The 26,255-nt window shown below is 40.3% G+C and overlaps 1 protein-coding gene across 1 annotated transcript in view; it reads right to left on the reverse strand.

Annotated features, from left to right (window-relative positions):
• Nucleotides 1-26,255, reverse strand: part of si:dkey-288a3.2 (protein phosphatase 1 regulatory subunit 37) — a 75,214-nt gene that overhangs the window by 39,142 nt on the left and 9,817 nt on the right. The window contains exons 3-8 of the mRNA XM_046413500.1: nt 15,830-15,875; nt 12,277-12,377; nt 11,964-12,083; nt 6,678-6,825; nt 3,128-3,283; nt 2,781-2,893 (exon numbers count right to left, since the gene is read on the reverse strand). Of these exons, the coding sequence (XP_046269456.1) occupies nt 2,781-2,893; nt 3,128-3,283; nt 6,678-6,825; nt 11,964-12,083; nt 12,277-12,377; nt 15,830-15,875 (684 nt within the window). The remainder of the gene's footprint in view (nt 1-2,780; nt 2,894-3,127; nt 3,284-6,677; nt 6,826-11,963; nt 12,084-12,276; nt 12,378-15,829; nt 15,876-26,255) is intronic.

Below are 26,255 nucleotides of genomic sequence, written 5' to 3' on the forward strand. Positions count from 1 at the left end.
TTTAAATTTTCATTCTAAGTAAACCCTAAAGACTTTACCCGACAATGAGGCTTTTCTTTAGACTGGTGTTCTACTTTCAGTGAGCAAGTGAGTGTATAAAGCCGGAGAAGTTTTAATTATAATTATTATAAGACAATGATTATTATTCTGTTTCAAAATGTTTCCTTTCAAGTTAAAAGCTCAGAACTTCTGTTTCCGCTCTCCAGAGTCACATTAGCATTGAAGGTTGGTTTGCTGGCGCATAAAGCTGGAGGTGTCTGGGGCATAAGAGGCCCGTGTTGGCCAACAGCTTGAGGAAGAACATGCCACCCACTTTTCGGTTGTCCCCTCGCCTCGCCACCCTTGTTAAATTCCTCTGGTCACTGCTCTGAAGAGTGAGTGAGTGTGGGGGCGGAAAGTAAGCCAGGACGGCAACTGACAGAGGCGGGGAGCATCTTCTTCTGAGTTAATTTGCACCGCGGTGACAACAAACACACTTGAGAGGATCCCCCCTGTTTCCTCACTGAGTCGCAGCACACGGAGGCAACACCACCGCCACACCACAATGTGTGGCAACAAGCTTCTCCGGTGAAGAGGGGAGAAGGAGATGGAGGAAGAGCATCTCAAATGGATGTGCACGAGGGATAATAGCAGACAATTAAAGAGGCGACTGCGTGGTTGAGAGTGTGTGAGAATCAAGCATGGTTGAAGCCTGTCAAACGTAAACCACAGGAGGGCTGGAGTGCGAAGTTTGATGGTAGGGTAGGAGTGTGAAACCAAAAACACAGTATGCTCTCACACATGACATTTTGGCTCATACGTACAGATACATACAAAGTAGAAAAAAAAAATGAGACATATACAAACATATTCGAATATAACTTTGAACAAGAAGTAAATTTAGACATTATTAGGAAAATTCTAGAAAACAAAGTTAAGTGGATTTTGGCCCACATCTGCTCCCCTTGTCGTAGTCCTTCAAAAGACAAGCCAACAAGCCACAAGGACAGAGAGGAAAAGCACACACACCAACCAGAAAGGTTAATAACAGCTCTCTTCATCATCATATTGGACACGACCAGCTACTGGTCTAATTATCATCATTATGGCCTGCAAGGACATCTACTTATCCCCGTGAGTGGCAGGTCGCATGAGCACCCCTCCTTAACACACATCTATTATTTAATCAAATTGTTCCTTCTTTTAGTTGCACTGGAGGAGACAGGGGAAGTGTGTGTGTGTGTGAGTGTACATGGCAGGCCTTTAATTTCTAGCCTTTTGACTTCCACAATCGCCACTCACATGACAGTAAGGTGCAGTTTATGCTGCCAATCAGGCGGAAGGAATGCATGTTATTAGGAGCGCGAAATGAAACATGTGGAGGAGGAACGTTTTCGGAGGGGGAATTCTCTGGATGAGTCCCAACTCTTTCATTTCCTCAGTCCTAGATGAAAGAAAGCAGGTATCAGTCAGACAGTTTAGCTCAGCTAGCGCAAAGCTAATAGTGCTGCTCCAGGCACTTCATGATCAGAAATAAAAGTGGAAGTGAACATTCTCCAAAGTTACAATCCTTATCACCTTAAATTCACTCTGGCTGTTTCCTGAAAGTGTTTTCTTCCCAAAATGTGGTGGAGAGACAGTAACAAAAACAGGAAATTTGGCATTAAAAAGAATGTAGCTTCATATTAGTTGGCTTAGGAAAGGCGAGATGGGCTGCCCGACTGCCCGTGGAGAGACATCCTGGTGGCAGCCCACCCAGTAGATGGCCTGTTCGCCCCTGTAGGAGTGACCCTGAGTGGAGCAACAGCAGCAGACACGCATGCTTAAGCGGTCAGTGTCTTTGTGGAGGAAACAGGAGACATTTTGCAGTCCACTGTGTCAGCACAGCACAGCACTTCCTTGTGTGTATATGTATAGTATGTATACGGATTTCTTGCATTTCACTATTTATCGTTTTTTATTCTCATTTCTTGTGTATCTCTGCTGCAAAAGATGCCAAAACAAATTCCTCGCAGGTGGAACCTACCTGGCAATAAAAGTTTTTCTGATTCTGATTTCTGATTCCATTGTATGTTTGTTATTTAGACCGTCCACAAGAAAAAACACATATTATACATATTATTACAGCCTCTATGTTTACCTTACACTGTTAACTTATAGTCATACCTAAACCTGACCAACACAACCAACAAAGGCGACAGAGGCAGGGGGAGGGTCTTGCCAGAAAAACAGAGGTAGTAAAATGGCTACAATGTTAGAGCACAATCTACTGACCTATAAACTTCATTAAATGTAAAGTCAGTGTGGGTAGGACCAGGCATAAGAGCTGTAGCTGCTGCACCACCAAGTGTGATACCAAGTGGACCTGCATTTTAACCTGATGGAAGGATAAGAAGCTGTTACATGATCATTCTGCACTTCACTTGAAACAAACAGTGGCATTGAAAGTTTGCCTTTCAGTTTACCAACAGGTGCCACCAAAGTAAGAAATTTTCAAGTCTTGCACACGGTGGCCTTATTCATTAGATTTTTTACTCTATTTCAGTACCAATATATAATGCAATGTCTTTCAACCCTGTCTATCCTTCCACTGCCTTTCAGGCCTGAATCATTTTACTGAATATGGCCACGGCTGCCTCTTGCAGACAATGACTGGACACAACACAGTGTGCAGCTACAGGCTGAAGTCATGTCTGCTTATAAGGAAAGCTCTGTTTTCATGCATTGGAATATATTTCTGTTCTGACTGTTGTAACTAACTGATTTTGCTCCTAACTAAATGTAGCTTGTATGTCACTCACCAGAGCTTTGGCAAGATGGAACAGGCCATTTGCAGTGATCTGGTTGTTCCTCAGCCGTAAGACCTTCAGACCTGCTGTCTGCCGCCTCAGACCATCACACAGCTCCTCCAAACCTGGATTTAAAAAAAAAAAAAAAAGTAAAATTAGTTCGGTTAATTATGGTAATTAGCTTAACACATTCAACTTGTTTGTAGGCTAATTAGTGAAAAATGAATATTAGCTGCTAACTAATAATTTAAAATGTACTACAAAATAATTATTAGCTGAGGTGAACATTTGCTCTGCCTTTTATTAAGGAAATTTAAAAAAACAGTCTCGATTGTTTTAATTAGTTATACAACATGTACCAGCATCAGCTACACAATTGTTGCTGAGGTTCAGTGTCATTAAAGTGGAGTTGTGGCGTAGCAGGTCTCCTAGATGCATGGCATCCTGGTAGCTGTTCAGCAGGTTGTTGTTAAGGTGGAGCTCTTGCAAGGCCTTGTTTGACTTCAGTGCACCAACTACAAGCAGCAACAAAAGAAAAGCATATTCAGAAGATCAGGAACAGGATTCAAACTGACATTACTCCTTTAAAAAAAAACATTTTTTCCTCTCAAACCTTTTAGTTTTGTTTCATATGGAAAGCTGCCAGACAAATAATAGCTGTAATTTCTAAGTACTAAATCAGCTTTGATAAATCAACATTAAAGGAACCTTGGTTTTATTCTCATAATTCTGACCAAGAGGCATGCTAATTTTGCATTCCATCTTTTTTTTTTTTTAGCATAGTCAGTATTCAGAGGCAGGAAATGTAGAGAGAGAGGGAGAGAAAAGGGTATTGCTAAGGTTTGACTTTTTTCTCTCTTTAGGAAAGTCAGGAAATTCTCTCGACTGGCAACCAAGATTTGTTTCTTCTTCTTCTTTTTTTTTTTCCAAAAAACCCCAAGAAGAGTAACAAAAGGAACCTTTCAAGGCAAAAATAACAATATACAGTACATAGTTCAACCAAAACTAAGTGAGTTGAGCTTTTTTTTTCTTTTCAGGTAGTGAGTTGTCGAGTGAAGGATTGAGTGAAATGACAGCCTCTCATGTGAAGGACGTCTGCTGGTGGTGCATGAGTAAAAGATGAATGGTATGAGGGATTAAACAGTCTCACTTTTTTTCCCTCTATGGCACAAAAAAATGTTTTGCTCCACCCAACATTTCTCCTTTGCACTGCTCTCCCCAAACTGAATGTCACTGAAGAAAAACGAGATTGAAAGCTGCTGTGAGCCAAGGACGAATCAGTAATTTTGGTGAGCAAAGAGGGTGCTTCTGGGGGCTTAAGCAAGTGACAGGTAAACCCTGCTTGTCGCAGTATGACATGCAGCACAGGTCCCCTGACCAGAAATCAAACCACGGATGTTGCAACTATGTGGTATAGGCTCTCATGGTTCCCAGCTAAATACAATTTATTCATTCATAAAACACATTTTTGTAAATGATGTCAAATTTTAGTTTATCAAGAAAGCACTGGTCTCTATATTTGTTTAGGCAGAGTCTGTGTTTGTTTGTAATGGGGATCACAAGGGCAAAATTAACATGCCCACAATTTTAAGAATGAGACCTGGGTTGAAAAATACCAACATTTAGTGATTTCGGAAAATTATTCTGTGCAGTGGTCATTACTGGGAAGCCAGAAGGGGATCAGGCTGTTGTCACAAGGGTAATGTAAAGCTCCAGCATGTTACAACTGGTGAAACTCCTTAGTGGAATATGAACCAATCAGGTGAGGCTGTAGTGGCTGTCTATAACCTCGCAACAACAGAGAAGGTAACGGTGATGGGGACTGGATAGACTAAGCCCCAATTAAAGCATATAGATTGTTTTAAATTGATATTAGATCCATCATACAAGCATGTCCATTGAGTGCCAAACATGGGGCCTCCAGGTTACAACTGTACTGATTGACGGCAAGAGAACTTAAGCATGAAAACAAGAACACAGCAGGAATTGCTACCTCCTACAATTTCTAGGATAAAAATGAAGTACCCCTATTCTAACATGAAGAAGCCATTGTTAAGGCCAGAGTTGTGACTCCTCAGTACAACATACTTAACAAAAAATCTGTTAAATTCCAAGGTCCTCTCCTCAAAATATCAGTGTGTATGCCGTTGTTAGAATCTAATTATTATGGTACTTTATCACAGCTTTAGTGTGGAGAGATAGCTTGCATTTATGTGTGTGCTGAAAACATTCCATGTGTTTGTGTAATGTATATTGTACTATAGTACACGTGTCCGTGTTGGCTGCACCCTTGCTGCCCTTGCATCGAGATCGATGCCACAGATTTGATCAGACCTTCTGGACTGCATGTGGAATGCCAACATTTTCATCAGGCACAGTGGGAACCAAATGTTGGAATAGGTGGGATTGATCTGGTGGACCACACTGCTAGCGACCAATCCAGCAATCAGAGGCCCCTCCGATCGAAGACAGTGATCCTCAGCTGGGACCCCCTGCCAGGAGGGAAGGAGGGGCGGTGGGAGCCAGTAAAGGCAGAGAGGATGGGGTGGGATGAGAGATAAGCGTGGGAGGAGGAACAGGAGGTAGATTTATGAGACCTTAAAATATCAAAGAGATCCATGAAATGGCTGAAAATTTTGGAGGAACCAATTGCTGTCAAGAAGAGTGGGCAGCATGCTGCGTTGATCTGGTTCTTTCGCTGCTCCTAGCTAAGAGTAGATGAAGGGCTGTGTTCTCTCTTTTGATTTTTTTTTTTTTTTGTCCCAACAAAATCGTCAGAAACAGCGATTGTTTTACCACGACAACTGAAAAAAATTAGTTATTTATGTGTACATTTAAGATCTTATTAAAGATGCTAAATCACAATCTCAAGCCAATTATAAACTGTGGCGTTGTATGTGAAGTGTGTGTGTGTGTGCATTCATCCATGTACAGTACTCAACTTCCCTCTGAGTGCTGTGTTTGCCCATGCTGAGCATATTTATATGTGTGTATACTCATCCAGAAATTGTGTATCTCACTGCCCCATTCTCCTTCTCCATCACCATGGATACCATTCAGAAATACGACAGCAGTCAATCAATGAAGATCACTAAAGTTGCCATGCCATTTGTTGTTTATTTCGAGTGACACGTTTACTTATTTTTTTTGGATCACAAAAGTGTTAATATGCAGTGTGTGTGGTGGCATAGGTGTTTAACAATTGTGTGTAGAGGGCTCAGGTTATATTTTAAGACCATGCCTTTAGCGCGTATAATGAATATCTCTCTTTTTGTGTTGTGTGTGTGTATGTGTGTGTGTGTGTGTGGTGGTGGGGAGGCAGTGGGGGAGTCCTGGCTGCCAGAGCCTTTATAGATGTGTGCAGCATTGTGTGAAGTGACAGGTATGAGATTAGGACTCTAATCCGGGTCCAGACCTACAGAGAGGGTCACCGATCAAAATCTGGTCCTGCTGGCCACAGGACACACCCACAACACACACCCCTACACAAATACACATTTACAAATGTAAATAGAAACACATGAGTTTGTTGTTCACAATTGTACACAAAAATAATTTAACAAACAGAAATGTGTAATATGACTAAGTATTCAGAAGCTGAAGCTCAGGAGTGTTCAGTAAGGGAAAACAGTTTGTGTGTGTGTGTGTGTGTGTGTGTGTGTGTGTGTGTGCCTTACTCCTGCCTTACTTACAGGGACAAAATGCAAGTCCCTACAATGTAAATATTTAAATATTAGTGTGAAGACTTGCTTTAATGTTCTGGTTAGGTTAAGGTAAGGGTTAGGATTAGGCAAGCAATGTTTATTGTTATGATTATGTGGTGCTTCAGGCTTCAGGAAATTAATGTAAGTCTGTGTAATGTCCCCAAAAATAATGGAAGTGGACTGTGTGTGTGTTTGTATATCATACCTAGTGTATACAGAGGCATGCCGCTGAGCTGGGCATTGTGAAGGTGCAGCACTGTGAGCCGGCTGGTCAGCAGAGCTTTAGCTAGAGACTGGGCTGGGTAGTCAACCACAGGCACATTAAACACATCCAGTCGGGACAGACGAACACTCTGAAACACACATGCACATGTGCAGAAAAATAAATACATGTATAAACAAATAGTTAAAAACACATGAAGTGTCTAATCTGGCCAAAAGGAGAAAAGAAAGACAAGATGTACAGAGAAAGAAAGAGCTTTACCATGATCTATTAATTTTGATAAATAGCAATTATTTGCTCAGCTTTAACCAAGACCACAATCTAAACCACTTAAACCACATGTTAACAAAAACATTAATACACTGGTGATGAACAATTTACAGTAGTCTGCCAAATAGTGAGTATCACAAGTCACAGTTTTCAGAACCACCTATTTTGCAGATGAACTTTTAATGTGCCTCCCTCTGGTGTGACCAGGGCTTTACAGGGGAAACACACTATATAAAGAAAAATGGGGCAGTTGTGGATCAGCGGTTAGGGTGTCGGACCCGTAACCGGTGGGTCGCTGGTTCGATTCCCCGTCCCGGTGTCCATGGCTGAGGTACCCTTGAGCAAGGTACCTAACCCCCACTGCTCCCCGGGCGCTGCACGCGGTCGCCCACTGTCCCGGGTTTGCTGTGTGTGTGTGCACGTCACTTGGGTGGGTTAAATGCAGAGCACAAATTTCGTTGGAGTGAGTTCCCTCCAATGACAAAATATGTCACTTTCTTTCAAAAATATTGGGCACACCTTTTGGTGTGGCATGGGGCTATTTTCAGGGGTTGGTTTAAGCACCCTACTTCCAGTGACGGAAAATATTAATACTTCAGCATACCAAGACATTTTGGACCATTCTATGTCTCCAACCATGTGGCAACAGTGTAGGGAAGACCTAGCACAGCAGTGCCCCAGCACATAAAGCAAAATCCACAAAGACTTGGCTGGATGAGTCTGGTGCATAAGAACCCGACAGACCCCACTGAACACCCCTGGGACGAACTGGAACAGAGACCACGAGCCAGGCCCCTCAGTCCAACACCAAACACAGGCATGAACGGGCAATACCCCCTCACAGAAACACACCAAAATCCTGTGGAAAGCCTTCCCAGGAGAGCAGAAGCTGCCACGGCTACAATGTGGTACACCAATGTCCATGCACTGTCCCTGTTGGTGTAATGGTCAGGAGTCCCAGTGCTTTTGTCTATACAGTGTATGTTTACCGTTGGCATCCTTATTTTCATGAGACTGTGAGACCTGAGAGCGCACTCCTCCATAGATGAATTTGTCTTACTTGTATAAACTCACAATTCTGCTACTTTCCTGACGTAGTCAAGACTAATGTCAGTTTTAGCAAGTTTAACAAAACTGTTTTTCCTGTCCTTTTTTCTCTCTCCCTTCTCTTGTTGTGAGAATTTGTGTGGTTTTACCTGAACCAATCCGGAGCAGAGCTGGGCAACCCTGTACTTCTCCAGTCACACTCCCTCCTGCACATTTGTGCCTCATCCTGGCCAGTCTGCTAGGATTGCTGAAATTTTCCATTGTTGCTTCCCTCACCTCTGTTTTTCTCTGTGGGCATGTGTGTGTGCCTGGGTGTGTAACCTGGGAGCCAATCCAGAGCTGAGTGGGCTTGTCCATCATCTCCTACTTGCTCTCTAATTCAGTGTTTCCCAACCTTTTTTGAGTCATGGCACATATTTTACACCAGAAAGATCGTGCAGCGTGCCAGGTGATGATCCTCACTCCAGGCTAGACTCTGTTTCATGGTTTCTCATTAGAAGATTTTTACATGCTGATGTCTATTTCCCTGGGCTTAGGTTCATCTGCCACTCCAGAACTTTGTTTTTCTTACGTTTTGCTTTTCCTCCTGAACCTGAGTTGTCTAATTGTTCTGAGCCAGTTCCTGAGAAAATAGATCTATCTGGTGTTCCGTGACTTGCAGGAAGTATTCAGTGAGGATAAAGTATTCTATTTACCTCCCCATATGCCTTATGATGTGCAATGGAGCTGAGAGTGTGAAGCTATGGAGAAGTATATTAAGGAGTCTTTGGCTGCTGGCATGATTCATCCCTCCTCATCCCCTCTTGGGGTGGACCCTATGCCCCTGCATAGATTACAGGGATTAAACATTAAAGTTAAAAACAAATACCTCTGATCAGTTTGACTTTTGAGTTGCTAAAAGGGGCTAAGATTTTTTCTTAGTTAGATCTAAGCAACACTTTGTCATTTACTGCTCATTCATGAGAGAGTTGAATGGAGAATAGTCTTCAACAATTCATTTTGAATAACTAGCAATGCCCTTTGGGTTAACTTATGCCCTGACTGTTTTCCAAACCTTAGTTAATGATGTTGTCTGTGATTTCCTGAACCAGTTTTTGTATATCTTGATGATACTCTCATTTTCTCCAAAGACTTCTGAGGAGCAAGTGGCTCATGTACGAGCAATACTACAGAGACTCCTTGAGAACAAGTTGTTTGTTAAGGACAAAAAGTGTGAGTTTCATGTGAACACTGTATCCTTTCTGGGTAACATCATTACAGATTGCAAACTAATCCAGCGAAGCAGTCACTGAATGGCCACAACCCAAAACTCGCAAACAGCTGCATCAGTTTTTAGGCTTTACTAACTTTTACCGTAGGTTTATTAGGAACTTCAGTACAGTAGCTTCACCTCTTATGGTCTTGGTCTCCAGGAAGCAATCAAGCCTTTGTGAAACCTAAGACCCTGTTTATTTCATCTCCTGTACTTGTCCAGCCTGATCTGACTAAGCAGTTTGCGGTAGAGGTTGATGCGTCAGATTCAGGTGTGGGAGCAGTGTTATCCCAGTGCCTTCTTCTCTCACTGCTTGACTACTGCAGAGCGTAATCATAACGTGGGTAATCGTGAGCTGTTGACCATTAAATTGGCTTTAATGCAGACAATGGCTGGAGCAAGCGGAGATAAGTTTTGTTGTCTGGACCGATCATAAGAACCTGGCTTACATGCAGGCAGCGAAAAGGCTGAACTCAAGATAGGCTAGGTGGATATTGTTCTTTAGTCGGTTCAATTTCACTCTTGTAAGGGAATTCTTTTATTTCTCTCTCATTTACCCTGTACTGAATCTCAGTGACACCCAGGCATCTCCCCTGGAGATAGCTGCTGATACCAAGGCCTTGACAGTGGCAGTTGATTGGATGCTCAGTGGGTGAGTCTTGACTTTGACACTGGTCTACCTTCATCCAAAGGTCACACAGTTATACTAACCATTGTTGACCAGTTCTCTAAGTAAGTGCATTATGTAACTCTACCCAAATCTCCTGCATGGGAGCCTGGGAGCACTGCGAGGTTCATATTTTTTGATTGATGGTGGTCCGCAGCACAGGGGCCCCGCAGGGAACGGTCCTGGCTCCGTTCCTTTTCACCCTCTACACTGCAGACTTCAGACACAACTCAATGCACTGTCACCTGCAGAAGTTCTCTGACAACTCTGCAAATGTGGGCCTCATAGCTGAGGAGAGAGAACTGATCCAGGGCTGGTGCCAGCGGAACTGCCTCCAGATCAATACAGGGAAAACAAAGGAACTGGTGGTGGATTTCCGCTTTCCTACGGACCTCAGAAGCCAATCAGAGGACTGCTGATCGTTGGCAGGTTCCTGCCCCCAACTGTCAAGCAGGTCAAGAAGTGTTGTTGTCGGCTAAAAACTTGCCCTTGAAAACCGAGTCAAAGAAACTTTTACCTTGCTTTGTTGGCCCATTTCCCATATTCAAAATAATTAGTCCAACTGTTATTTAATTGACATTACTTCCCTCTCTTAGGGTTCACTTCTCTTTTCACGTTCACCTCCAAACGCACAACTTGTTGATGATTACACCACTTTACCTGTTCAACAATTGTTGGATGCCAGGCGGCGAGGTAGGGGTTTTCAGTATCTAGTGGATTGGAAGGGTTATAGCCCAGAGGAACATTCTTGGGTTCTGTGTTCCTTGATTCTCAACCCTCAGCTCATCCCTGATTTTTACCTCCTCCACCTGGACAAGCCTGATGGTCTGCCTGGAGGCGTCTGCTAAGAGTAGGTACTGTTAGGACTAGGGTTTTTTCTGTATGTTTTCCCTTTCCCTTCTCTCTCTCTCTCTCTCTCTCTCTCTCTCCCTTCTCCTATTGTGTGAGTGTGTGTTGTTTTACCTGAATCCATCTGGAGCAGAGCTGGGCAGTCGTGTGCTTCTCCAGTCACATTCCCTCTTGCACACCTGTGCCTCATCCTGGTCCTGATATTTAGCCCTGATCTGAACTGTGAACCTTTTTGATTTAACTTCAGTAAAGACCTCTTAACTTGGCTCGCTGACTCTGAGTGTTCTACATTGGGTTTTGTTTTTTGTGTGACTTAATACAATCAACCTCACCTACTAACTGACTATTTAAGGACCGGTCTTCTCACTCCACCTTCACCGGATCATACCGCCCACTGCAGTGGTGTGCTTGTCAAGCTTCTCTGGTGATTTTGCTCTTGTGATGTCTTTTGGTCTCTTATTCAGACTCACTGCCCTGTCTCTGCTTCTCCTGCTCTACCTCATTTTAGAATCATGTTGGAAGTTTGGACTGTTTTCTGGATCGCTGGATTTCAAGAACTTGCCTGCAAGTAGACCACATGCACTAACCCGCCATCCGGTTTTCCCCTTGTGTGGTTATCTGCAGAAATAACTGTGTACTTTGATCTATCTCCTTATATACAGTGTATATAGTTATGTGTGTAAAGTAAAGACTGATGTATACTTTGATTCATGTCGTCTGAGTCTGCTTGTAGTGGTCCTGGTCTTTTTTCTAATTGTAACAAAAACAAAAGTTGGTTTTGTTTAAAAGCATCAGCCACAGGATTGAAGATATTAAAATATTGAAATACTGTTTAGAAGTAAGTCTACTTCAAGACTTCCATGACAGTTGACACAGAGGGAGTTCTTGCATTTTTGACCGAATAATTCACTCAAAGTCATACTTGTAGTCTTTATATTGTTTTCCCTCATCTTGTCCCTTGGCTTTGATCACACAGACATGACAGTCAGTCAATAGCAACATTGTCTCTCTGTTCAATTTTGAAGTGTTTATGGTCATGTTTGCAGCGGAGAACTTTTCACCTTGTTTGCTCTGCTCTGGGTTTTCAATCCATGTAATGTGCAACAAACTCACTTTCTAGGATGTACATTATTCCCCAGAGAAAGCTAGAAAAAATGATTACTATTCCACTGCGTCAGCCAACCTGCTTTATCAAATGTGCAAGGGCCCTCCAACACGATGTTCCCATATTGTTGTTGTCAGAAATGTCAAGATGGGTTGTAGATTCATAGTACAAAATCATATCCAGCAAGGATGATGTTCCCTGTAAGAGAAAAAAAAGTTAAGGAGAAAAAATGAAGAAAGCAAGGCCCCAAATTTGACAGCAATGTTATGAAGTTCTTTTGGAAGGAAAAAAAAATTGCCTCTAATCTGATACAGGAGAAGGCCTGAATATGAAACTGTATCAGAATTGGAAGAGGAAGATGAGGAAAATAACTTTTGCTCATAAAACTCACATTTTCATCCAGTTGGGATGCCTGCAGATTGATGAAATCAAAGCGCAGCGATTTCAGGACGACTTCCAGAGCTTCACAGGAGCGGTGGTCTAATCGCTCACCTTGATAGAGGCAAGCAATCAAACGGAAGATAATTGGGAGGCTGTTTTCTCACAGGCAAAATTGCACAGCTCTAAATGTGCTTTATCCTGTTTCTGAAATTAACATTTCAGCAAAAATCATGACAAAAAAAACTTCCATTATAGGGAAAGTTTATCTGTGTGTGTGTGTGTGTGTGTGTATGTATGTTTTCTTTTAATAAAGTTGTGAGACAAAAACAATCAGCAGCTCCATTTAGAAGAAACATGACGCAGTTCTTCATGATTGGACTTCCAAGGTGTGAATGCCTGAGTGTCTACTGATTACTGACTGCAGAACAATCAATAAAAAAAAAACTTTCTTGTGTGCACCAACTAAACCTTCAAAACCCTCTAAATGTAATGAACGGTAGAAATATTATACTTTTACTCTACCATATTTAAAGGATAGCTGTAGTTACCAGTTACTCTACAGATTAAGATTTAAATTATAAGGTAAAATGTGAACTATTATTGAATATTGTTGAACCCAAGAATATAACATTTAAAAGCTTCAACTTCAAAAGCTACTGAATTGCTACTTACATGTCAATTTATCAGCAATAATCATGAGACAATATAATATACAGGATACAGAAATAATATACAGTAACAATGACATGGACTGCCCAGCAGGATAAGTATTTTTATGTTTGATACCAGACTTACTATATACAATAAAAATTTATTTTTTTCCCAACATGCTGTATTTTCAATGTGTATTTTAAAAAGATTTTAAAAGCAGAACTTTTACTTGTAGTTGAGCATGTAACTTTTTAAAGCTTTTTTCATTGTTTTTAATACTTTTTTAATCATGGATGCACACTAAACCAAATATCTAATTAAATAAATATGTTAGTTCAGTGTCTTCACATGAGCAGAACATAAATTCTAGTACAAGTAGAATTCTACGGAGAAAGCTTTGACAGTAGGATAGTGGTCTGTTAGTTAGTTTGGATTCGAGATAACTCATATACCCAATGTTGTTATGGCAAGTGCAAATAAGAAACCAAAGTAGAAAAGTTAGAAGTAGAAAGTTATTTAGATTTATTGCTCAGGTGCATTATTGCTCCAGGGTAAGTTACACAGACACTTGACAATGAGAGGTGCATCAGACTAAAACTGAATGCCAATGTTAAAGTTTCTTGAAACATCATAAACCCCTTGTGACGAACCGGCAGTCATTCTGATGTACCCGCTGGTGTTATTCAGGAATTATTTAGTACCTGACCAGTGGGACATCCAGGCCAACCGTGAGGTACCTGTGTAACACCTGAAACATGAATGTATAAAGGGACATCTGAAGGGATTTTCTTGTTATTGATCATTTGCCAATGATTGAGTGTCAATACTGTTACGATCAAAATGTGTTTAAAATTTACTTTTTTTAAAAGTAAATGACAAAAAATGTTATTTCCTGTGTTCCTGGTTTTTCTTGCTATACTTAAAAGGACTGAAATCAGAGATTGGATTTTGTATACGTTACACCCATTTTATATATCTACCATAGTTATACTACTACTACTAGTTATACTAGGCTTATGTTTATTTTATTATGCATACTGAGTATCCTTGGTGATGTCTTTTGGGAGAAATGAAGTCAACTGATGCAGTTTTAACAGTGTACTTTCAAACTTTTACTTTTATTATATATGCCAAATTTAAATATATTCTTCAGTAAAGCCTTTTTGCATCTCCTTGATCTCTTACAGAATTTTTATTTTATTTTATTAATGCAACAACTAATCCTACTGTTTTTAAGTAATAGTGTGTTTTAGAAGCGATTATAATGAATCACGCTTACTATTTTATTTTATTTTATTTATTTATTTATTTATTTTTTGGTAATTTGATTATTTAAGTAACTTTAACGTGCCACTGCTTTAAACCAGTATTTTCTTTATGTAATCTTATATTTGATGCGTGTGCTTGTCGATGCATCTAAGGAATTACAGTTTAGATTTGATCTGATAGCTGTTGCTCCACGACTCTGATCAGGAGTCACACTCCAGATCAAACTGTGACTGATCCATGTTAATTTTAAGATGCACTCTCTCTCTCTCTCTCTCTCTCTTGCTCGCTCTCTCTTCTGGGTTAATGCTTATCTCCCCAGCCAAGAAGGGGAAATGATAATTACTATCATAATTATTTCCAAAATGATTTTTTTCCCTGTGTTTTCACAATAATCACTTAACTGAAAGGTGGCAGAGGGCGTGTGGGGTGGAAGGTACCACCATCTAAAATCCCATTTTTCTAATCCGCACTGTGTTGGGAAGATAATAAAGCAGCGACACCCGCAGTCAGATGTCATCAGTGCGTGACGACAGTGACGTCGATCATGGCATCGCACGCCACTCTGCACTGCTGCTGTATGCAGATGAATCTGCTGCTTTATGTCTATACTTGTGAGAACTTTTAGAGTTTTAAGAGAAGGACCTTCTGTCCAGTATTCACTCGTGCAAGAGACTACTTTGGATCTGACTTTGGATTAATATTTGAATAAGGATTAGGTATATATATAGGTATATATATAGGTTAATGTTAAAATCTAGAGGAAAAAAAAAAAAACAAAAACTCAGTTTAGTTAAAAGTGAGCACTACAATCAGATTTAGTTTTGGGTTTAGGTTATATAAACTGATATCGGGTTTGAGTTTGAGTAAAAGTAATAGTGATCACAGCAAGAGTATCAAGATCAAGCATTACATTTACAGTTATCATTGGGTCACAGTTAGAGTTAGGAGGGAAATTCTAATTCTTCTAATTCTTAATTTTGTTGGTGTTATTTCTCACTAGTGACTCAATTTATTCTGTGATGTTTTAAAACATTTTTAGAAAATTCACGCAAAATTTGAAAAAATCAGCAAATAGATTGAAAGGAGCAAATAGAACTATCCCAACCCATAGAGTCCAATGACGGTGTAATTTTGTAAATTCATTTCAGTGATTTTGCCAACCAAGCAGTTGTATCCATTCAGGACTTCTATGGCAGATAAGATAGATAGATAAGCACATGAAAATAAGTAATTCACTGCAACAAACAAAGAATATGCATTTATTTTTGTTTAACAAGATAATTTTAGTAAATCAACACACTTGGCTTGGTACCAATTTGTTAGGCTGAATCTATGACATTGTGTGTGTGTACTGAGATACAGACTCAAAAATATCACACTGAGAGGTGTGTTATTAACTGATGTCTTATGTTTTGATGTTTTATCATAACAGTGTTTTTTCTTCTTTGTGCAAACGTTGTAACATTTTTTTTTAATGTTAGTTAATATTATAGTAGCTCTGGTCTCTTATTGCATTTTTTTTATATATATAATTACACTATGCCAGAATGTGTAATACATTACAAAATCATTCAGCATATCATGAATGTCACATAAAGTCCTCAATCATATTTAATAATGAGGGAGTGAAGCATTCAGCTTACCTTTGAGATCCAGACATTTCACACTGCCACCTACACACACACCCTGCTGAGAGAGAGACAGAGAAAAGGGTAGAAGCAGGAGGTGTGAGCTAAAGGCGCGAACACACACACACACACACACACAGATATTTGGCAACGGCAGTGCACCATCCACCCTCCCCGTTCTCTTTCCACACGGCCTCTCCATCCGTGCCACACTGTACGAGTTTCATCAGGGAGGCTTATTGGACACCAGAGCATGAATTATGAATTTCACACAGTTTACCGCCATCGCTGATGGTAACACGGCGTCCTAATTAACCAATGTATAATAATTAGAAACAGCTGGTCATCAGTTGATGTGTTCATTTGCCAGAGCCAGTGTTCCACATACATCTAATTTGACTGCAAATCAATCACGGGAGGTGGCATATTTGTGTGGATGGTGTAAAACACTGATGTTTTTTTTTATAGTGACAAGCAGAACGGGGAAAGGGAACAGGGATTTTTTTTTTTTTTTTCTAAATAGGTTCCTTTTTTAGATTATGCTTATATGAGATTCTGTGACATGGGATCATTATGCTTTCTAAAATAAAATATAAGCATGCTTCACCTCTAACATGATAAAGGTTGCTGTTGTATGACTGGGACTAAAAAGGTATTTATGTTGATATTTAAAAGCAGTAATGTGTCTGAAATGTACCTTACCATTAGTTAGGGCAGGTTTAGGTCAATAGCTGCTGTCCAGTCTGGACTCAAATGAGGAGTACTGCCTGATCATCAAATGTTATTTCAGAGATATGTTCTATGTGAAAACCCAAAACTGAACAAATCAAAAATATGAGTGCATTTGTATTTTTCACGTAAGCGAAATCGTATTAAAGTTTTTATTGAGCTGATTTTGTTTTATTGAACTACAGTTTTACACATTTCGACGTCACAATGTAAATTTTAAAAGGCTCAGAACACTTCTCAATCAGCTTCTTATTCTGAGTTGACAGTTTCTCATATGAACACAAAATAATCTCCCAAAATTAGAACGGCTTTGGTCATGAGACATTTTTGTGTTTGTGTTCGTTTTTTTTCTTTGGTTCAAAGTGGGCAAGGCTCAGATTTAAAAAAAGGTGTTGTACACCAGTCAGGATTTAGCAACTTTTAAATCAAAATGTGACAATTATTCAGTTGCCAGGCCACTTCCAATTAAATCTTATCAAATCACACCCACACAGTCTGGATGAAGCAGATTAGCTTGTGATTGTGAAATTACACTAATAATGAAGAATATGTTTTAAAAAAAAACTTTCATTGTTGCTTATTGACACAAATATTTACTGTCATGAAGAAAAACTGAAATTTTGAAACCATTTTCAAGGATCTTTTATGCTGGTTTGCTGTAACACTTGCATGTATGACACATTTGAAGAACTATTAGCGTTCAGTTCACATCATAACATCATATTAGATAGTAATTAATAGTCTCTTTTTGCTGTTTATCAACACAAAGGGAACACAGTTGTGCTTAAGGTCTTATAAAGTCTCAGTCACCCCACTGATGCCAGTCAATCCCTGGCTTTGTGAATACGCTCCCTACGCTGACTCATCTTCGCTTGCTCACTGAATTTCCGGCTTATTTGTGAACGGTGCCTCGTTACGTTTCTAGTTGTTAAGTATGATTCATTGTTCAAAGGGACATGGGGAGTACAAAAGGATTCGGAAGGTTTTCCTTGCTCAGCTCTCATGCTAAGGAAAGCAAGGCAGCCGTGATATGCTCCTGTTGAAGGAATAACACACATCAGTGGGACATAAACTGCACTGTTTATGAATACAAGAGGCTGCTGTGTAATTGGTAAAGGTGATTGAATTTCCCCCTGTAATCATCAAGTGAGACACAAATTCGCATGCATACGCAAGCTTATGTACATTTCCACATTCATACACTGAGTGTGCATGTGTGTGAAAGTTTACGGCTTCAGTTTGATGATTCTTTATATTAATTTGATCCCAAGCGATTCATGCTTCTTGCTCTATGCTAGTCATAGATATTTTATTGTGTCAGTTCTATTCTTTTCCTTACTTCAGTGTTACAGATGAGCGTCAATAAAAGGTAAACATTTTTAAATACTGAATACAATCTGGCTCTAGACCACTGGCAGCTACACATCTGCCTCTCAAACCTGATTGGTGGATCCACTCTTCCTCACCGTTCTCACTATCAGCAGGGAAAGAAATAAATCACACGATCAGGTTCTTTGATCCCTTTAGACCACCATATACAATTGGTTATTCTCACCTGTGAGTATTATGGCAAAAACATTAACCAGGGTCATCATTTTATATTATCTCCACACTAGCTTAGGGTATAAATCAATCATAGTGTATAAAATGAGAGTAAAATGAAATCAAAGAAATCAAGAAATCAAATCCGAATGGCAGCAGAATCACTCCTCTCTTTAAGGGGAATCTTGTTTTATTCTTTTGTTGTTTGTTGTTTTTTGTTTTTTGTAAAACCCTGGACGGGGGAAGGATTTCAGAGCTGGTTTAAGCTTCTTGGCTTCGAACACAAGGACAAGAAAAGTTGTTTTGGATGGTTATGTCCAGCTTCCTCCATCAGTCTCTGACTTTGTGTGCATTTCTGTCACCTCTACATTTTTTTGCTTGGTCTGTCACAATGGAAAGAAAAAAAAAAAGCGTCACTGTGTGTTGGCATCGGGGTGGCAACTGCTTGTGAAACCGATTTGTTTGTGGCACCAAGCCAATGAACAATGCTCAGTAAGAATGTGCAAGCAAGTGGCTGTTTACCCATATCACACTCCCAAATACACACAAATACGGCGAGAAAGAGAGAGAAGCCCGCACGCAGCACTTCCTCCTCCTCCCAAGAATTACAGCGGCGGCTGTTTTTCATCTTAATGAATTTCTGAACTTGTTCGTTTCCCTCTCTGCCCGCCGCTGCCTCATAGTGAACGACGGAAAGCGAAGGCGTAGGCTGCCAAATCAATTGATGTGTCAGGAGGGAGAGGACAAAATGGAGTGATAAAAAGAAAAGCGTTCCTCCCTCACACACACACACACACACACACACACACACACACAGACACAGGCAGCAGGAAAAGACAGAGAGAGGAGGGGGGGGGTCGTCTAGTTTCCAAACTTGACTTCAACAGAAGTCATCTCTGGTGCATTCACTATTCTTCACTCAACCGTCCAGAGCTTCTCTGCCTTTCCGGGTTGCTTTGAATTAAAAAACTGTTTGAGTGCACCATTTTCTCCTTAGCCCATTTAATTAACTGACAAAAAAATATAAATAAATATATTTTTGTATGTATTTTTAATGTGCATTTTTTTCCGAGCTCTTAGGGGTTAAAGATCATCCCCCACATTTTCCTTTCAGCATCTTTTCTGCAATAAAGGATAAATTATTTAAAATAACACAACCTTTTATCTCACACCCTTTGAAGGCAACAAATTAAAAATGTAAATTGGGAGCTAATTAATATGCAAATGTATTCATTTGCTGTTAACAATTAGCAATTAAAGCTGCAGTGTCTCGAAAGAGCACAGAGCAAAATTAGTAACTTCATTTATCATTAAAAAAGTGAGATATAAAAACATACATAAAATTCTAATTGACTTTCACAGTATTTCCCACTGTCGCTGCCTTTGTTCAACGCTACTGCTTTTGAAATATATGATAGCATGCATTTAGCAACTTAATTAATGCCACTTTGTGTCAAATATACTGTCCCTGTAAATGGTTAATGTCAAAAATAATGTGCACATTCAAGGCCGAGTGGCGAATGCTGGGTTGTGTTTCAGAGTGTGTGAACATGACATCGTACAGCTTCAGCAGTGATTCATGGGTCTGGGTGTGTGTGGTACATTTAACTCTCTGCTGAATTTTACACTTTGCTCTGCAAGTTCCTCACAATAGATTCTATGAACGTCTATCAGGAGCCAAGATGAGAGGAAAAGAGAGTCGTGTGGAAGTTTTGAACTTGATACAGATCGCTTATGCTAATTGTTTCTGCCAGCATCGTCTCTCCAAACATCAGTAAAAATATGGAGTCTATGTAATAGCAAGCCGCCATTATAAATGTACACTTACCATAATTGAATTGGCATTTATAACTTCTGTATCTTAATATTTCAAAAATAGACTATTTTGTTTCACAGTTTGATAGAGAAAGCGTGTATTGGAGGATTCTTGCATCATCAGGGGGTGTTTATTGGTATAAAAATTAGAATAAGAATAAGTGCTTACACTGCTACAAAATAATGACTTAATCACTACCCTTCCAAAAAGAAATCCAGTCAACAAGACAATAAAAAAAAAGTTATGCAAATGCTAACATGTATATAGTCACTGTCTTAAAAAAATGAAAAAATGAATAAATAAAGATAGCTCTATCAACTCATTCTTTGTGAATTTTGACCTTAACGCAGGTTTCAGCAAAATCATTTTTTTAAGATACATCCTTCTTTTACACACTGCCTTTTCCTTCTTCTTTATTTTTTTTCGTATTTGCAAGTATTCTGATTCTGAAATGCTGCTGATTTGGAATAAATACCTTTTTTGAGACACAGTTTATACAGTAAACATTTCACAAGCTCCGCCCATGTATTAAGGTAGGCATTTTACATTTTTCTTATTTATAGCAAAGCTCATGAAAACACTCATGAAACAGGATAGAAATAAAAAGGCAGCGCGTGTCATCTTGTGACTTACTCATCACTTCGCTAACATCGGTTCTAGAACTGATGCTGTCCAGTCAAGAGCAAACTTCCATTTTCGGTCTGCAGCTGCAGAACGTTTAACACTGTTGAGTGTTGACTGTGAACATCCTACTCCGTTCCATTTTGATGGAGGGGAGACACACATCTGAAAAGCTGAGCAAATTAAACCAAAACTACCTGTCCAGATTCCACTAGAAGTAAGTGAGAAAAGTGACAGCGTGTTTATTTCCTCTTTTATTTTTTTTGTAACGCGGGTGAACTGACCATTATGAATCTTTTATTGTATGCAAATGCAGTCCATTCATGAGTTACTGAGTAAAAAGAAACAATCTAGAGCAACTACAAATAGTTCATGAGGAAAATAATGCTTTTACCTAATTGTCTGAGCTTGACAGATGGACAGATTATTTGTGCTTTCAATTGTATTTAGTTTTTGTAAACATTTGGTAAACATTTTGGTGCCTAAGCGTGAGTCCAGGCCTGCAATAATATTCTACTTACAAAAGCACATTACGTGTGTGACCACTCAACCATATAAATTCAATTCAGACTAATAGTACACCACCAATAGTGAATCACACAAGCCATTCAGTTTAACTGGGACTGCTCCGAATTAAATTAGTAGGGGTGGGAATGTAAAATAGGCTCCTTTACACGTAGACAAGGTTTTATCTTTTTCCGTTAGGCATGCTGTTTCCCGAATGACATTAAAGCAAAAAAACTACAAAAGAAATGCTGTGGAGTTTGTGTGTTTTAAATAAAGCATGTTGTGTCTGACAACGTGTGTGTGTGTGTGTGAGGGGGCCGTCTGAGTGATAGACTGAAGTGCGTTAGCAGCGGGTCCCGTGGTGATCCTCATCACGACCTACACTCCCTGCTTCTCCTTGTTCCATGTGATCGCAGCGGCTGCCGCTGTACAGCTTTTCAAATGCGCCACTAACCTCCCCGTTATCACCGTCTTGGCCTGTAATGAGGGGAACGACATATGTCCGGTCCCCCTGCTATTTCCTGATAGGCGCTCGCGTTCAGACACATGCAGAAACACTCCTCCTCCACCTCCACCTCCACCTCCTCCTCCTCCTCTCTGTGCTTTTATTTTACATGTAAAACCTGCTAACAACCGCCAAGGAAAAAGTGAAGCACTTACTTAGTGACATTTACTGCACTGCAGACTATTCCACACGGTGGGGTGCAATAACAATCAGCATGCATTTAATTTAAAAGAAAAAAAAAATATTCCCTTTAGAATTAGGTGGCAAGGAGAGATATAGGTTTGTGTGTGCGCGTGTGCGTGGAAGGAGCCGGAACAGTTGTGCTGGCAGACCTCCATGGTGCAACATTAATGCTAATCAAAATAGCTGAGAAAGCAGCGGTGGTCTGTAAAAACAGATTTTCACTTGTCTTTTCATTCCCACAATCCCCTCACCCTTCATAGGGGATTTACTCATAATAACAACATTTGTAGGTATTGAATCTGACCCCATGAATTTACAAGGGGCATACTGTCACGTAAGGCCATTTTTTTTCTCCTTTAGCTGTGAGATAAATAATGAAAGCTTAGTAGTGGTAATTGATTTCTCTTTAGTCTGCTCAATTGAATAATCTGCAAGGGAAACAAGCACTAAGCCATTCTTTAGAGGAATTGCCAATATCCAACCATTTCTGAGCATATTCTCCAAACACCATGAATCAACAATAAAAACTTGCAGAGTTGCTTGATTTAGAATCTTCTGTCTTCAAGTGGTTGGAAAGCACTTAAGTTAAAACATAGAAATAACGCTGGAAACTGTTTTGTCTGGAAACTGAAATAAATCAGTTAAGAAATTATACTCACCCAATATGGAAGAGATAACACAGAGCCGACCCGTTTAACTCACAAACACACAAAGTGATTAATAAATCAATGTGTAAATCTGTACTCTTGGCTTATAAACCATGCTTGAACGTTTGTCACATCCAGAGACTGCTCATATGTATATGGATAATTTTAGCACACGAAAACACCAAATTCACCTGTAAAACTCAATAACATTGAAATAGCATGAAAGAAATAGTGAGTACAACAGGCATGTAATAGAATCTCTACATAAATGTTGTAATAATACAAATTATTATGGGTAAATGATTGTATTAAATAGTAATGTAGAACCATGGAAGTCAGTGCCATCATCAGAACAATGAGTAAGGAGTAGGAATGGCTGCCATTCATGCTTACAAACAAAAGCCAAAGAATCTGCAGGGAGAGATTAGGTTTTGTAAACCAAGAGTACATATGACCATTTTATTATTGGACATTTACCACCTGATATAACATCTATGCAATACTGGACCTACCAAACTCACTCTGCTAAGTGTCTCACGCTTCAAGTCCCAGGGATTTTCTATGAAAACGTGCCTTTATGGAACTATCTACAACACATTCTCAAGATCAGAACTCTTATTACCTTCAGTTCCAGAGATGTTCTCAAATCACTTCGCCTCAGTGTGCAGTTGTTTTAAGTATTGTTCTTCTGATTTTTTTTTTCTAACTCTACATATTTATCTTGACATGATTGAGTGATGGGAGGGGGGGGCATAATGATTTTTGAGGCTTTAATAAAAGATAGAAATTGTCTTAGCCCCCCCCCCCCCCCCCCCAGGAGGGCTCTGTAGATGTACATTTGGGATGGATCATTTATTTCCTTGAATTTGTAAAGGAGGAGAGATACACTGAGACAAGATCAGTAACATGCAAGTTTTACTGGAAATCTAGGGAGAAACTGACTCTTATAAAAACATTTTTTTTTGACGTCATAAAAAATAAATTCTCTTAGAAATATACAGTATTTTGGCTCTATGTTTTCATCAAAAAATAAGTAATAAGTAATAAATGATGCATGATACTTAACTAATGACTAATGGTTTGAGAAAGTGTTTCACACTAATTTCTCTATTTGAATATAAATGAGAGCAGTTAAGCTCTTGCCCTATGCCAAAGAAGCCACAAAGAGACAAAGCTTGATCTTCTCAATTACCTTTCTAGTCACAGAGTGAGAAGGAAGACGTAGACTTCACAGTACACGGTAAAATCAGAGCGATTAAGCATGGTGACCTTAGACCTGTAGCTGGCTCCAACCTATTATTGTTTACCACTCCTATGAGAACGTCGTGAACAGCAATACTGTTTTATCCACTTACAACATTTCAAAGGAGTGCACAGGGGCCCATGGGTGCAATAAAAAAGAGCTTTAAATAGTCTTCAGTGCTGATCCTCAGGGGAATCTCCCCTCGCCTGTAAAGACCTAGTTTAATAAATTTGCTCTTTAGGCGTTTGTCTTTCCATTTTGCATCGTCTTATTATGGATTCATTTGCATGCAGGCCTTTTGGTCTAAATATTGCCTCTCTTAGCTAATGCTTAAGCATACATATTTTACTCTTTCAGGAGGACCACCTACATTCGTTTCCAATGCTGCTAAGTTCATTAGCACCTCGGAGATAATATGGCAGCTGTATGCTTAATGTAAGCGCTGTTAAGTCTCACAAATGATTCCCCTTGATCTCAAGTAAAATTTATGCAGTGTGTGAGGGATAGAGAGCAGCATGCTTTAACATGGCTGGTTCGAGTAAAGCAACTATGTACACAAAATGAATTATAAATGGCACACTGTGTGTTTCAAGTGTGGCTGAGAGAAAATCAGTGATTTTATTTTACTGAAGAGAGAGAGAGAGAATGTGTGTGTGTGTGTGTGTGTGTCGATAAAAGAAAGATTTGGGGGTACGCTGTGTAAAACGTAAATAAAAGCAGAATGCAATGATTTGCATGTTCTAATGAACTTAGAAATTGTAAATGCAGAGAACAAACTGCATTTACAGATAATGCTTTCTGAAGTGTTCCCAAGTCCATGTGGTAATATCCTAAATGGAACGCGGACCTCCACAGTTTCACTGCAGGTTCAGTGACTGGAAGTAACAAATATTAAGAGGGTTATTACATTTGACCTATGAAGACCTGTATATGAGCAATACATCTGCAAATAAATATGTTTTTTTTCATTTATTTATTATATTTTAAAAATAAAAACAATCACTGCATTTTTTTTTAGACTTGGTGATACCATCCATGTTTTCCCTGTATCCCTCTCATTTCCTCCCTCTGTCCTCTCTGCCCTGTGTGTGTGTGTGTGTGCATTGGCCAATCCAGAGTGGGTGGGGCTGATGTACTCACCTACAGTCTACTCACCTGCGCACTTGTTCTGCATTACATCCAATCAGCTTCTACCCTGGCTTTTTAAAGAGTAACTAAACCTCAAAGTTGTGACTTAACTTAACACTAAATACTAACTTAACACTATCGCTGAAATTCAAAAAATACATTTAGAATGTGAAAGTATCAACTTGGACCAGATGGGAGAAATGAAAGCTTTGCAATCCGGTGGTGTTTTTGCAGCCGAGAAAGCAACAGCGTCGACCCATCCTGCCACTAGCTAATGAATGCTAAAAGTAAAACTAACTGATGCTAAATCAAACAACTCTCTAAAACACACAAAGTTAAACTAAAAGCTGAAGCTAGCCTGCAACCTAACAACTGTCTAAAATTACAATATTAAATCCACATAATCCACAGTCAGTTTTGGCCTTTTGCTCTTGTCTGGATGTTTGCCTCTGCCTTGTCTTCATGTCAGGAAGTGTTTTGTTTCGTCATGCCTTGTTTTGTCGCCCATTCCACAGTAAGTGTGAGATTTTTTTGAGTTTGTTGAAGAATTAAAAAGACTATTGTTTCAGACTCCTGCCTGCCTCTCTGTTTGACTGTGCAGCTGGGGTTCACCCTCTGCATCAGCGATGCGACCCTGACAGAACAAAGTGACCAATTATGAACCCTGCAGAGTCTTTTTTTTTGTGGCACCAGACTGGCTATCAGGCCTCCTCCCAGTCTAGGGCACATTTGGAAGGTGCACATGAGCCACAAGAGATCCAGGGTCAGCCTCTAGTCGGCGACAGGCTCCCCACTCGTGCCTAGCTGTGTTCCCACACGGAAAGAAAACATATGAACATATATGTTTTTTATCTATGCCACATATATTTTCCAACATATGTGCACATATTCGAAATTGGCCGTCTCCAGGCTGGGTCCACCTGCGCCTCACGTCACAGCGGGCGGGCTGCACGCCACAGCAGATGGGCCGCAGCTCACCGTTCCTGGGCTCCGTCCGCCTGCCTCCTCGCCACGTCATGTCAGGATGCCATGTCAGGCCTTCACGTCATGTCAGGTCCCCACGTCACATTAAGCCTCCACGTCACATCTCATCAGGTCGCCACGTCAGGCCTCCACACCACGTCAGGCATCCACATGACGCCACATCTTCGCTCCACGTCACGTCAGGCCTCCACGTCATGTCAGGTCCCCATGTCACATCTCGTCAGGTCGTCACATCAAGCCTCCACGTCACATCTCATCAGGTTGCTACGTCAGGCCTCCACGTCACGTCTGGCCACCTCGCTACATCAGGCCGCTCAGTCTTCAGCCAGCAGGGGACCCAGTGGTGGCTCTGGGATTGGTGGTTCATCCGGGTCCTACACTCAGGCAAACCTCCTGAAGCCTGTCGGGTCCAGGCCCAGCATTTGGGCGGATCGCCTGAGGCGTCAAGCCCCATCTGGGCGTTGAACTGGGGCCGCCTGCACGAGGTTTTGGGTCGGGTCCATGCCCTGCACCCAGGCTGACTCCATGACTTGTAT

The sequence above is a fragment of the Scatophagus argus genome, chromosome 15, assembly GCF_020382885.2.
Source record: "Scatophagus argus isolate fScaArg1 chromosome 15, fScaArg1.pri, whole genome shotgun sequence".
Lineage (NCBI taxonomy): Eukaryota > Metazoa > Chordata > Actinopteri > Scatophagidae > Scatophagus > Scatophagus argus.